This window comes from Dipodomys merriami, unplaced genomic scaffold (assembly GCF_024711535.1).
Source record: "Dipodomys merriami isolate MVZ:Mamm:240054 unplaced genomic scaffold, mDipMer1.0.p SCAF_33, whole genome shotgun sequence".
Classification (NCBI taxonomy): Eukaryota; Metazoa; Chordata; class Mammalia; order Rodentia; family Heteromyidae; genus Dipodomys; species Dipodomys merriami.
Window position 1 is genome coordinate 9,969,422 of NW_027204826.1, and position 14,514 is coordinate 9,983,935.

Consider the following 14,514-nt stretch of genomic DNA (forward strand, 5'->3'; position numbering starts at 1 on the left):
ATGTGGAACAAAGCTTAGGTAACAGGTATGGACCACCATGCCAGCTTGTTGACTGTAAAGGTATTTAGCTAACTTCTTCCCCTTTTTTTTTTTTTTTTTTTTTTTTTTGGCTTGGGCTGGTTTTGAACAGTGATCCACCTCCCAAATAAGATGGGATTATAGGAATGAGACACCTTGCCCAGCCAATGATTGTGGTATATGCTGGAGACAGGTCATGCTCCCTGCCCCTGACCCCCCAATACTCAGCACACACAGCCCCAGCCTCCCTAATGGGGTGCTTCACCTATGATTTAGAAGCTTCCAGTGCCTTCTACACTAAGTTCTTACCTATCACAGCATCAAGCTCAGATACACGTGAGTTGTGTTGCACGCTTTCTATAACTAAGTCAGACAATCAAGGGGAAAACACAAATAATGGGGACCCCAGGCCTGGGCTTGAACTTTGGTAGATCTAGCTGTCAATTCCAGCACAGAGCTAAGCAGAGCCAGTATCCTATTTTCTGGAAGGTTCCCCAATGCAGGCACCGGTAGGAGCCATCAGTGCGAGGCAGGCACAGGTGTGTCAACCACACAGCCCATTCCACATCTGACCGAGGGCTTGCCCTGAGGGCTGGGCCCCTGTAGTGGCCCCAGGCCTCACCTGGCTGGCCGGCGTCTGGCCCACCACGGCCTCGTAGGGCGGGGGCAGCTCGGCAGGGTACAGCATGCTGGGGCTGTTGATGGCTACGTCGTACAGAGCGCTGAGCGGAGAGGAGGAGAAGTCCAGGTGGAGGCCCCTGAAAAGGAAAAGTGGCCGTCACAGGGCCGCTCCCGAGGAGTGGGCCCTGACTGCTGACTGACTCCCACAGAGTGTGAACTGTTGGCTGGGGCATCCTCCATCCAATACCTGATTTGTCTGAGGGAGAAAGGTGTGAGTCACTGGGCAATTGTAACTCTGGTCTTCCTTCTGGAAAGATATCCACATTTCTAGTCAACTCACAGTCATGTAACTCCAGTGCTCACGCAGTGGTGGGACCTTGAGTGACATTTTCCACAAATAATTATCATTCATTCCATCGGTCGTGGGGCTTGAACTTGAGGCCAGGGCACTATCCCTGAGCTCTTTTTGCCCAAGGTTTAAAGCTCTACCACTTTGAGCCACAGCTTGTGGTTTTCTGGAGGTTCCTTAGAGATAAGAGTCTTACAGACTTTCCTGCCCTGGCTGGCTTTGAACCATGATCCTCAGATCAATCTCAGCCTCCCGAGTAGCTAGGATTACAAGATGAGCCACTAGCGCCCAGCTCAAGCTTGCTTTTCTCTGCCTGGTCTTAGGTCTGCGCAGCCCTCGTTTCCCCCTCCCCCACCCCGTTCCTGGAAGAACAGCTGACTATTTCCCCCTTGTCCCAACCAAAGCTGCTTGTGATGCTGGTGGCCTGAGCCCGGGAGTGAGGCGTGGAGAGGAAGGCTCACCGGTGGGTGTCAGAGGAGGGCGTGCAGGAGTACTCCGGAGGGTAGTAGGGTGGGGGCGGGAGGGGTGCGATGAACTCGTCGAAGTCCAGGATCTGGTGGATCACGGTGCCATGGGGGGTCACGCAGGCAGGGTTGGCCGAGTGTGACCTCTGGGGAAAGAACTAGAAGACAGAGCGCCTGGCAGTTAGTTAGGAAGCCTGGTGTGTCTTGTGTCTCGTCAAGCTCATTGCACCCGCGTTTTCACCATCATTCCATTTTCCACACTGTTAGGCAAAGTGCCTTTTAGGGATTTTTGTTTTGCTTTCGAGAAAAAGTAGTGTCTGGGAGGTATTGGTTATTACCCTTCCCATTATGCTGGCTCCTGGGTTGTTTTTTTTTAAATCAGCCATGGCTATCCATGGGTTCAGGATGGAGTCTTGCTATGTCCATTTGTGGAATAAGCTTGGGAATTGTCCGCTGCTCTCAGTGCAGAGACTGTGGCTATGAAATGGCTCTGTGGGGGATGGGCTCTGTGCTCTTGCACGGCGAGTGGCATAGGAGAGAGAGGGTGAAGGGACAACAAGGGGACCCATATCCCCTGCACATATAACAGCACCATTAAAAAACAATGAGGCACCTGTGGCTCATGCCTATAATCCTAGCTACTCAGGAGGCTGAGATCTGAGGATCACGGTTCAAAGCCAACCTGGGCAAAATATACATTACAAATTACTTATGAGGGTTGGAGGCATGGCTCAGTTGGTAGAGGGCTAGCCAATGAAGTAAATGCCAGGTACTGAGTTCTGGTCTCGGACCTAAACAATAAAATCCATATAGACCATGCTTACTGAATGAGCAGTAGGTCATCTCTTTAGATCAGTGAAAACTGAGGTGACACAGCCCCAAGCTCAAGGGAAAGGAAGTGGGTCTCAGATACAGACAGGCCTTGACTTCAGACCTATGACCTCCCCCAGGCTCACTGCTGCCCCCTGCAGGTCACCAGACAACAGCTCTGTGCAGAGCAGTTACCACTGCAGCTGCTTCAGAGCTACAGCATACTCACTTCATCTTTTGTTGCCTGTGTTCAGTGTGATACTGAACAACTGGAATAATGCAAACTTTTTAGCATTTTAGCCGCCCTTTTGTTCTGTCAGTTGGGCCAAATTGGTGTGATATTTACAGATCAACAGTAAAAAAAAAAAAAAAAAAGAAACAAAATCTGCTGAGGTGAGGAGAATTCCCTGGTACTTAACCTTTCCTTCCCACAACACACTGAAGAAAATTGCCAACCCCAAGTCTCCATGAACCAGGCTGAAAGTTCACCCTGCTGAATAAGAGCTTAATTAGACACCTTTCAAAACTCTGCAACCCTCCGGAAAGGTTGGCTGGCCGTGACGGCTGTGTGGGTCCATACTGGGCAAGGGAAGCTATATGTGGTAGACAATTAAGGAATGACAGACACATTTTTAACATCTGGGTAACGATGCTCCCAGGTCCTGTATCTTGATTAACTGGGGTATTACACCAGAACAGTGAGGAGAAGGAGGAGGAGGAGGAGGAGGAGGAGGAAGAGGAGGAGGAGGAAGAAGAGGAGGAGGAGGAAGAAGAGGAGGAGGAGGAGGAGGAGGAGGAGGAGGAGGAGGAGGAGGCGGCAGCAGCGGCTGAGGAAAAGTATAAGCATGCATACAAGATGGGGTGGGCCAGGGAACAGAATGGGAGTGCGGCAGACACAGATGGTGCTCGGGTAGGACACACCAAAACTCAAGGGAGCCAGGCACTTGTGGCTCATGCCTGTAATCCTAACTACTCAGGAGGCTGAGCTCTGGGGATCGTGGTTCAAAGCCAGATCAGGCAGGAGAGACTTACTTCCAATTAACGATAGAAAAAGCTGTAAGTGTTAAGGAAGGTCACCTTCCTGTTTTGTCTCTCCCACATTATCTACTTCCTTTCCTCCTTTTTCCACAAGGGCCTTACCTAAAGCTAACCAGAAACAGCTGCTGGTTCTGAGCTTCTCCAGCCTCCTGAGCAATAAGGTGAAGAAACCTCTTTTTTTTTTTTTTTGATCATTGTTTCTTTATTTAATCACCAATTAACGCTGCTCAAGGTTTCAAATTTCTCTCCAAACTTTCTAAAACATTGATAAATGTTTTTTTGTTTCTAATTAGAGCCATCCTAATTGAGATGAGGTGTTGTCTGTTTTCAGTTTTATTTGCTAATATTTTTATTGATCTCTTTATGAACAAGTTCTTTTAGGTGTAGCCTAGTTGAAGCAGTCTGAAAAAAATAAAATGATAAAAAGAAATAGCAGACTAGTATTTCTGTGGAAAGATAATTAAAATAATGAAATGATAAGCAGAAGGCCACTATAGTGGGGGCTAGACAACTGTAATTTGCTAGTACTATAACTTTTGAATGGGAAGTATAAACTGGCCATACGAACTTATGCACTTCAAAATAAAATGTAATTCAGACTTTAAAACTAGTTTACACTGCTACCAACAAGGCAGCAGAAACCTCTTTTCTTTATAAATCCATCTGCCTCCGGTATTTCATTATCCTAACTGAAGACAGACGGAGATGGGAAGAGAGATTCTGGGGGAGAGGGGGGGAGAGAGAGGGGGGGGACAGAGAGAGGGAGAGAGAGAGAGAAAAAAAAAAGGAAGAGAAAAAGCAAGAACAGGAGGAAAAGTCCCTCCTCTACTGTGAAACAGTATCACCTAGAACCTCTCTTGTGTCCTGAGAATTGGCCTGTGTTCCATTGACAGGGAAACAACACGGACCTATCATGGTTTAGGATGTGCATATTTATAAACGTGTATAAACAAGCGTATAGCTCCTCCAGGGACAGCAGAACTGTCTCTCTGAGACCCTGGCTGGCTAGGGTGCCAGGGGAAAGCCAGTGGCCAGGTTCATTACGAAGTCAGGATTAATTAGCAAATTGTAAAAGCAAGGCATAGCACTTTTGAAATTTGAGAAGAACCCATCTTTTGACAACCCTAAACATCCTCAATAGCATGAGGTTGGCCCCTGCCCTGGAGGTGCCTGGCGTACAATGAAGTCCAGGGCCATGGGATTTCTACTAAAATTGCTCAGGGGCCGTCTAGGAGGATGGGCCAGTCGCAGGACTGTCCATACAGTTTCAACAGCATCTACCATAAATAATCAACAGCTCCCAAAGTGCACTGCACCATCTTACAGAGAGCAGAGGGGCACGAGATGGCCTCCAACCAGGTACCTCAGGCAGAACCAGCCCAGTATCCCTGCCCTACCTCTGGGGTCCAATCAGAAGCGTCTGCTTCTGCTTCGGTCACTCACCATGTGAAGGACATCAGAGGACACCATTTGCATGCAGCACATGGCGGTGGCCAGCGCACACACGATGGTGGAGAGGACGTTGAGGGCGCACACGCTGAAGAGGAGGTCCTGGGAGAAGAGAGGACGTGGGAGAAGGTCAGCTCAGCTTGAACACCCACATGCAGGGGGCCTTCCACGCTTTGCCAGGGCCCAGCATGAGCTGGCGACTGCCATCTGCTTCGTGTGTGTGTGTGTTTTCTGCCTGTCTGTCTGTCTGTGGTTCTTTTTTAAAACATGTTTCTTCTTTCACAATGCTGATCAGCTCATAATAATAATTAGTAGTAGTAGTATTAGCAGTAAGGTAGTTTGAACTCAGGGCCTTAACTTGCCAGGCAGGTACTGGACCACGTTAGCCACACTCCCAACCCTTTTTGCATTATTTTTATTGTTATTCTTAAATAAGGTTTGGTTTTCACCCAGATCCCTTGGCTCTGTTCTCCTGTTTGTTTGTGTGTGTGTGAGTCCTAGGGCTTGAACTCAGGGTCTGGGCATTGTCCCTGAGCTTTTGTACTCAAGGCTAGTGCTCTGCTACTTTGAGCCACAGCTCCACTTCTGGCTTTTGTTTTGTTTTGTTTTTGTTTTTGGTGGTTAAATGGAGATAAAGAGTCTCAGGGACTTTCTTGCCCGAGCTGGCTTTGAACCACAGTCCTCAGAACTCTGAGTACCTTAAGTATTACAGAACCACCAGCACCTGGCTGTTCTCGTGGTTTATTATTATTATTATTTCCAGAGTAGGCTTTTTTGGAGGGAGTTTTGTGTCCACATGCTTCTTGAGGAAATGAATTCTCAACCCATGCCAGAAAGAGGAAAATAAAATAACCAGGATGTACAAAAAGAATCAGCAATTCAGAACATACATCATGGATTTGGATATCTATGGTCTACCTGAAAGATTTAGAATGATTCAACATTTATTTATTTATTTATTTATTTATTTATTTATTTATTTATTTATTTATTTTTGGGTCCGGTAGTGGGGCCTGAACTCTGGGCCTGGGCGCTGTCCCTCAGCTCTTCAGCTCAAGGCTAGTGCTCTACCACTTGAGCCACAGCGCCACTTCCAGCTTTTTTCTTTTTTCTTATGTGGTGCTGAGGAATCGAACCCAGAGCCTCAGGCATGCAAGGCAAGCGCTCTACCACTGAGCCACCTTCCCAGCCCCAACTTTTTTTTAAATAGACAGAATCCAGCTACCAGGAGAGAGATTGCCTTTTCACAGAACTGTGGCATTAGCAAGGTGGGAGGTATTAAGAGGAGTGTGTTCTGCACGGTCCCCATCCTGTGGTGTGTCTACCAGACTGTCTGATGGAAGAACCTCCTAGGCCTTGTTCCTGCACACATAGGAACCCAAGCCTTCTAATGCAGCCCATCCTCTAGGAAATTTCCGTGATTACAGAAGTCACAGTGGAACCCCTTTCCTCAGAACCTGCTCCTTAAAGGCCTCTCCAGACTGCCCTAGGAGAGACAGATAATGGGTACAATTATGAGAATATCAAGGAAAAAAGTGAACATGTGGTGTTGCAACACATTCCTAGAGATACAGTCCAAGGCGGGGGAATGTCAAGATGGAGAAATGAGTCTTGATTTTTCGGCAGAAGAGAAATAGAGCTCCCTCTAGGGTGAATTATCTCCCACTCTGAGATAAGAGTATTTTGAGATTTCTGGTAGGATTCTTGGCTCTGTATCTCTAATTCTCTTGGCTACTCCTTTTCCTAGACTCAAAGAGTTTCTTCCCAAACATGCGCTAACAGTATTCAACAGAATACTTGATGAACCCTCCAGCAATCTCAGGGCACCTCTCTTTTCCAGCATCCCATCCTGAGAACTTGAGCTTCTTATCTCTCGACTCTCTTTGGCTCTCAAGTGTGTCTCTCCAATTTAGGGAGTCCCCTGGGCTCCCATGCCTGGCACAGAGACCTGGAAATGCAGGGCAGTCAGCAGGGGCTGTGGCAGGACTCCTGTGATTTGTCCTTCACCTCTCAGGGAGATCGCAGTGCTTTATTTCTGATATTCACTGTCTGTATATGTTGTATTGATTTGGGAGCATCTGACAGGATTAAATCTCATCTGTTATTGTTTCCTGTTGGCCAGATAGTCTTGGTGATTGTTCTGTGTGTTTGCTGGTACTGGGGCTTGAACCCAGAGCCTAGGTACTGTCATTTAGCTTTTCTACTTAAGGATGGTGCTCTACCACTTGAGCAATAGCTCTATTTATTGCTTTTTCTCTGGTTAACTGGAGAGAAAAGTCTCATGTACTTTCCTGCCTGGGCTGGCTTCGAACTGCAATCCTCAGGTCTCAGCCTCCTGAGTAGCTGGTATTACATGTGTGAGCCACAGGCACCCAGCAATATTGTTAGTTTTATAAAGAAACCACTTGTCTTCATCACCCAGAATCTGGAATACACTCTGTCTGCTTAGTGAAGGAAAGGTAGGCATCACACAATATTCTGTTCACAGAGGAAATACATAATTTATGGCTTTTCAACTTTCAAAAACGTAAACAAGCCAGGCAGGGAAGTCCATGACACTCTTATCACCAATAAACCACCAGGAAACTGGACGTGGCACTGTGGCTCAAGTGGTAAAGCACTAGTGTTGAGCTGAAGAGCTGAGGGACAGTGCCCAGGCCCAGAGTTCAAGCCCCATGACCCACAACAACAAAAAACTTAAACTCTAAACCCATTGGGCACCAGTGGCTCACGTCTGTAATCCTAGCTACACAGGAGCCTAAGATAGAGGGTTAAAATTCAAAACCAGGAGAGGATAGACAAATCCAAGAGATTTTTATCTCCCATTCACTACCCTAAAGCTTTAAGTGGAGGTGTGGCTCAAAGGGTGGAGCCCTAGCCTGGAGTGAAGAGAGCCAAGTTAGAGCTGGAGACTCTTGAGTTAGAGAGGGGAAGGGAGGAGAAGGGGGAGTGGAAGAGAGACCCACTGTGTCCAGTTCGCTTTCAGTGGAGATGGAGTCATGAAGACTTTTCTGGTTGAACTGGCTTAGAACTTCAGTCTTCCCAATCTCAACCTCCCCTGTAGCTTGGGATGACAGTCATGAACAACCGTGTGTAGCTACAGTTGACAAGGAGAACTTCTCTTTTCTGGGGCCAGCCTCAAACTGTGATCTTTCCTTTCCTCAACCTCCCAAGTAGCTAGGATTATAGGCCCGAACCACTGGCACCTGGCTGCTTTATATTTTTATAGCAAGGAAAGTTGATTTTAATACACACAAAGTGGCCTCCAGGGGCCTTAACATTCCCCTGGGGAATCTGTCAGCTTTCCCTGGAAGTAGGTGGTGATAATTACAATCAGTGGTTTTGTTTTGGTCTTAACAACAGTAGAAAGAAAATGCATCCAGGTGGAAGAGGCACTTTAGTAGTCAGAATGAGAAAGAAATGGCTGCTCCTGTCCCTCTTAGGAGGGCTTGAAATGCCATGACAGGCCTCCGAGGAAGGCCCACAATGCAGTGGGGGCAGCAGGAAATGTCTACAACCATAATGGGTGGGTCTGGAGTGCTGAATTCCTGGCCTCCTCCAACCCTGCTGGGCTCTGAACTTGGACCGGTCTTCTTTATGAAAGAAAGCAGGTGCTGGGGAGCCGGGGCCATGTTCCTGCCTCCTCCGTGAGGAAACTTCTGTCTACATAAACCTCTCTGCCTGTCTGCCAGCTGATGCCCACCCACAGAAGGCTCACCGCTGGCTCACATCTGCAGGCCACAGGGCCTCTCTTCTTGGCTCCCGTGGTCACCTTTGGCGTCCCCAGATCTCTGCATATTGTGTCACCCCTCCCTACTGTAAATACAATCTCACCACCAGCCCTGGGCTCCTTTGATCCTGTCACAGCGGTTCACAGAGTTTCAGCACCATTTCATTCAGGGGAAAGAAAAGAACCGGGGTCATTGTTCATATGCATTTATAAACAGTCAGTTTGGATGTTCAGGAATCAAATATCATTTCTAAGAAGACAAAGAAAAACAAAGGGGGAATAATAGAAATGATATTCTTGGCATCATATGCTTTCCATGAGAATCGAACACCATAGGAGATTGGCAGAATTCTCTCATTCATACATATACACACACACACACACACACACACACACACACACACACACACACATATGTATATGTGCACCCATCTGTTTCCTGATGGTGTGACAAAAAACAAACAAACAAATAGAAAGTGCTGGGAATGCAACTGGATTACATCATGAGTGGAAAAGAATTCTTCCAACGACTCAGGTGCAGATCGCACAGGTAGAAAAATAATGGAAAAGAACATCTAGAAAGCAACAGCTTCTAAATGAACATCTCTTATCCTATAAGATACTCTCTGGGAAAAAAAGGTTCCCTCAGGCACTGAACCCAGCTGTGTGAATCCTGAGCTAAAGGATCTGTTTGTTAATAAATCTCCCTAAGTGTCTGTGAGGGCTCGCGGGAGACAGGACGGCCGGACGCAGGCGCAGAAGAAAACGTCTCTAGCCCGGTGTCTGGGGTGCGTGCGCGGACGAGGAGCCTGCAGCGAGCGCAGGGGAGAACGCATGCGCAGCAGAGCCTGCCTCCAGCTGGTGGGAAAGGACACGCATGCGCAGAAACGTCCTGCCGCTAGCTCGGTCACCTTCAAGGTCAGCCTGACGGCATTGCAGTTCTCCTGCAGGGGGTTCAGCTTCAGTGTCTCCCCGAGGTTGCTGCATCCCGAAGACTGATGCTGCAGCTCACAGCAGACGCACACCTCCACACTGTCAAACTTGATCTAGACGAGGAGACAGACAGACCTCACCGTTAACCTGGCGTTCGGCCCTCGGTGAAGAACACAAAAAAATGACTCAGCTCAGAGCACCCCAGGAAAGCAAGAATGGTTTCCCGGGACCCAGGCCACGAAGAACACACAGCAGGGGGGGGGGTCTGCAAATCCCTAATTTCAGTGCAGTGAATGAGATAGAGTAAAAAATACCCCGGGAGAAAATCTAAGCTTGTGAGTGCCAGAAAAGCGCAGGTGAATTACAGAAAGGCACACCGAGTCAGGAAAAGCACTCGCAGGGATCAGTGGGTGGGGATCGCCATCGTACTAAGCTGTATGTCATTCTCCTCTCAGAAACTTTGTCTTGCCTCATGAGCTACCGAACTCCTACAAACCCATCAATGCCCAGACTAGCTCCTGCTTGGAAGCTTAGGCTGGTTTTCCAACTTCTACCTGGCACTTTATCCAGCAGCTGCTGCGTCTTATCATCAGACTATTTACAATGCTGAGGGTCTGTAGGTGTTCAGTAAACGCTGAGTAAAAAACATTGGATTTTGAAAATAAAAAACCATAGAGGTGCTGGGCGCTGGTGGCTCAAGCCTGTAATCCTAGCTACCCAGGAGACTGAGATCTGAGAATCGAGGTTCGAGGTTCAAAACCAGCCTGGGCAGGAAAGTCTGTGAGACTCTTTTTTTTTTGGATCCGGTCGTGGGGGCTGAACTCTGGGCCTGGGCGCTGTCCCTCAGCTCAAGGCTAGCACTTTACCACTTGAGCCACAGCGCCACTTCCGGATTTTTCTGCTTATGTGGTGCTGAGGAATTGAACCCAGGGCCTCATGCATGCGAAGCAAGCGCTCTACCACTGAGCCACCTTCCCAGCCCTCTGTGAGACTCTTATCTCCAATTAACCCCTAGAAAACCGGAAGTGGTGCTGTGGCTCAAAGTGGTAGGGTGCTAGCCTTGAGCCAAAGAAGCTCAGACACAGTGCCCAGGCCTAGAGTTCAAGCCCCAAGACAGGCACAAAACCAAAAACACGACAGAGGCAATAAATATAAGAATTTTAAAAATGAGCTAGATAAAAAGAGATTCAGTGATAGGGAAGAGAGTTGTAAGGATTGAGAGGAAAAGGGATTATATATATATATAAAACAATAATAAATGTAAAATGACTAAAATAAAAATTAAACCTATATATTAAACTTATAATTTTTTTTACTCAAAACAGCACATAACACAAAACAACTCATTTTCTTTAGGTTACAAATTAGCCTTCTTTGCAGTAAATAATAAATTCCTTACAGTAGAGAACTCAGACCAGAGTATGCTCAAGCTCATACATACATATATATGTATATACATATGTAAGTGTATGTATATGAGTGGTGTTGGTTTTTTGTTTTTGTGTCTAGTGAAGGCTGGCCTTCCTACCTCATCTTTCTGGGTGCTGGAATTACAGACACCCGCATCACCATGCCCGGCTAAAGCACCAATATTGCTCTGGACAGATAAGAGCCAAGTGTTAAGTGTGAGCAATGACTTTCCCTTGCATGCATTATGAAGGGTGATGTTACGTGACTTCTGAGCCTTTGTGTGTGCGGAAATCACTAGATGTGGGGTGATGTTGCTGAGAGGTGGGGCTTTCATTTGAGACTCCGTCCCCCCCTTACAAAGGGTGCTCCCCACCAGCATGGATTCCAGAGACACCAGGTTGGTGTGGAGCTCACGCATTGTATTTGAGATGACGTTTTGCCCTTAGCCTTATGCCTTTACTGTGTTAGCTGGACAACACAATAAACAACTATAAACACCACTATACACACTCTAAACACCCCCGGCTTTTTTCTTTCTTTTTCACTTTTAAGGCATATACTGGGATTTGAACTCAGGCCTCACACTTGATAGGCAGGAGCTGTACCATTTTCTTGCACACCAGGCTGTTTTCCAGCTCACCATATCTCTACCTCTACCTCCCGAGAGCTGAGATGACAGGTATGAACTTCCAGGCCCAGCTCCCCTCAAATGTTCCCAACTGAATGTACACTGAATAGATACTGACTTTTTTTTTTTTTCAGGCTTTCCTACACCAGGCAGGCAAGCTATTGCCACAGCATTTCTGGGGTTCACAGAGCAATGAGAGATGGTGCCATGTCCCCAAGAGGGGGTGTATAGGTGGGTTCTGTGCAAACATTGCCATTTTACACAAAGGGATCAAGTGGCCTCAGATTTGTACTTTCAGAGTGTGTGTGGGGGGGAGTACCATTTCCCAGCGAATAAAGGGTGACTATTCCAACCCCTAAGCCTGGATGCTGGGATTACAGGTGTATGCACCTATACTCATCTGAGGCAACATCCCAGAGTCTCATCTGTAGCGGTTTGGCATTGAGATTGAAGCAGAGATCGTAAACCACAGCTCAGTTTCCCTTTTCATCCAAAGAAGAGGACTAGAGCCAGGCTTGTCTCAGAAGTCTGGCTGATGACATTCAGTTATTCCCAGTGGTCCCCAGGGGACTGACATCCAAACAAGTCTCTTCTAGCACTCATTTTGCTGAAGTTTGTGATTCAGCTCAAGAAAACTTCTGGAGCCTTCTTGATGAGCTCCCTGACTGACCCGGACATCCGGGGTGCCTAGGCTGCTGACAGATTTACTCCCTGAGTGCCTCCTGGACATCCAGGTCCTTGGAAAAAGACAGTGGAGCTTGGCAAATGAAGCCACAGCCATTTTTCATGAATGTGTTTAGAGCTATTTTTTTTTTAAGAGCTGGCCTGCCTTCTTATTTATGGCCCACAAGCCTAAGGGGAAGAAAAAGGGCTGACTCTATGAGAAGAGAGGAAGGGAGGGAGGGAGGTTAGGAGGGAGGGAGGTTGGGAGGGAGGGATGCCCTTCCATTCTGTCACAGAGGCCAAAACTGGGTAGGTATGTGACCTTCTACACTTAAAGGACAGAGGACAGGAGAGGCTGGGGCTGGGAGCTGAGTTCCTAGAGCCTAAGGAATGGGGAGAGAGATTGGGCTAAAGGCTTCACAATGAACGTACTTGGGTCCCCCGGGTAAAGGGGGTTTGACTTATGATAGTTTGACTTATAATGATATTTTTCACTTTCAGAATAGCATTCAGTGAATAACCCAGGGCATGCAATACTTCAGTATAAAATAATGTTTGTTCACCAGGCATGATGGCTCACACCTGTAATCCCAGCTACTTAGGAAGCATAGGTAGGAGGATCGTGGTCCAAAACAAATTCAGACCTTATCTGAAAAGTAACTAAAAGCACAAAGCACCCAGGGTAGGACTCAAGTGGTAGAGCATTTGCCTAGAAAGTACAAGGCTCTGAGTTCAAGCTGCAGTGCCACCACAGACAGACAGGCAAACAAACAGACTCAGATAGACACAGACACAGACAGACAAGCTTTGTGTTAGAGGATTTTACCCAACAGGTAGGTGAAGGTCTGCCTGGGCTGGCTTGGAACTGAGATCCTCCAGATCTCGGCCTGTTGAATACCTAGGATTCCAGGCCTGTGTCACCAGAGCCAGCTTGAAGTTAATTTTTTTTTTGATCAAGACAAATGGCCCTGGCTTGAATATATAATTCCAGATGGAGTTTGTTTTAGGCACATTTTGGTAAGTACAATAGGCATGGTTTTTTTTCATTTGTTTGTTTAGGGGTTTTTTGTTTGTTTTTGTCAGTTGTGGGGATTGAACTCTGGGCCTGGGCGCTGTCCCTGAGCTCCTCAGCCAAGGCTAGGGCTCTACCACTTTTGAGCCATAGTACCACTTCCAGTTTTCTGGTGGTTCGTTGGAGATAAGAGTCTCACAGACTTTCTGCCCAGGCTGGCTTTGAATCACAATCCTCGGATCTCAGCCACCTGAGTAGCTAGGATTACAGGTGTGAGCTACCGGCGCCCAGCTGATTTAAGACATTTAAGTGAAGACAAAAGTAAAGAGTACTGGAGGGGTGAATCTGATTGAGGTACATTTTATGTCATTCTTAGTGCCAACCTGAGGCCTTAGGCCTGAGCCCTGCTGCTTCTCTCCCCACCCTTGCACACAGCCCGGCCTTTGCTCCTGGGACCTCAGGGTCTCTCTTTACCCAGAATTCCTCAGTTCACATCTGTTGCCAGGAAGCAGAAAAACAGCACCTGAGTGCGGCACCTAGAGAAGGAATCCACCCACTGCGGCTGCTGCATGTTCCAGCATCGCCCACCCCAGCACCCTGACCCTCCCTCCCCAACAGACATCTGCTGTGGGGCACACGGCACCTTGGGATGGATAGAGGCAGGGAATCCGAAAACGCATCACCTTGCCTTCCTACCACTTGTTTTGCTGGTAAGAGCATTTTTCATCTGCTCTTTTCATATTTTTTCAAGAACACAGTGTAACTCTGTGTGTGTGTGTATTGTGTGTGTGTAAAACATTTAGGCAAATAGTCCAGAAGACAAAATTTTCAAGCCACAAATGTCACAACAAAGCCTTAGGGCCTGTGTTTCCTCCCTGTGCTTCATTCGCGTCCATCCGCCCCCAGCTCCTCCTGCACGGAGGTCTCGTGGTCTCTGGGCCATGGAACGAAACTGTGTCACCTGCCAGTCTGCCACCAGCGCTCACAAGATTGTGTGAGCAACCGTAGATTGAGTTTAAGCCATGGATAATTTTGTTAAGGCATGAGAGAGAGAGAGAGAGAGAGAGAGAGAGAGAGAGAGAGAGAGAGAGAACGAGAACCTTGTGAGCAACCTGTAGGTATAGTTAAGTCACAGATAATTTTGTCATGTCATATGAGAAACAGTGAGAGAGAGAGAGAGAGAGAGAGAGAGAGAGAGAGAGGGGGGGGACAGACAGAGGGAGAGGGAGAGGGAGAGGAAGAGAGAAGAGCTTGAGGAGTCTGAGAGAGAGAGGAGGGAGGGGGAGAAGAGTTTGAGGGGGCGGGGTGGGGTTGTGGGGTGCTAAGGAGGGCAACTGACAAGAAAGCCTGACACAAGATCTCCCTGGCTGATCTTCACAGGCTGCAGCA

At 47.6% G+C, this 14,514-nt stretch overlaps 1 protein-coding gene across 4 annotated transcripts in view; it reads right to left on the reverse strand.

Moving 5' to 3' along the window:
- Entrep2 (endosomal transmembrane epsin interactor 2) overlaps positions 1-14,514 on the reverse strand; it is a 161,435-nt gene that overhangs the window by 12,756 nt on the left and 134,165 nt on the right. For 3 of the 4 annotated variants that reach the window (XM_070043112.1, XM_070043116.1, XM_070043117.1), the window contains 4 exons: positions 9,391-9,525; positions 4,744-4,851; positions 1,450-1,610; positions 641-776 (listed from right to left, as the gene is read on the reverse strand). In XM_070043112.1, coding sequence (XP_069899213.1) covers positions 641-776; positions 1,450-1,610; positions 4,744-4,851; positions 9,391-9,525 — 540 coding nt within the window. The remainder of the gene's footprint in view (positions 1-640; positions 777-1,449; positions 1,611-4,743; positions 4,852-9,390; positions 9,526-14,514) is intronic. The other variant, XM_070043115.1, reaches the window with a different exon arrangement.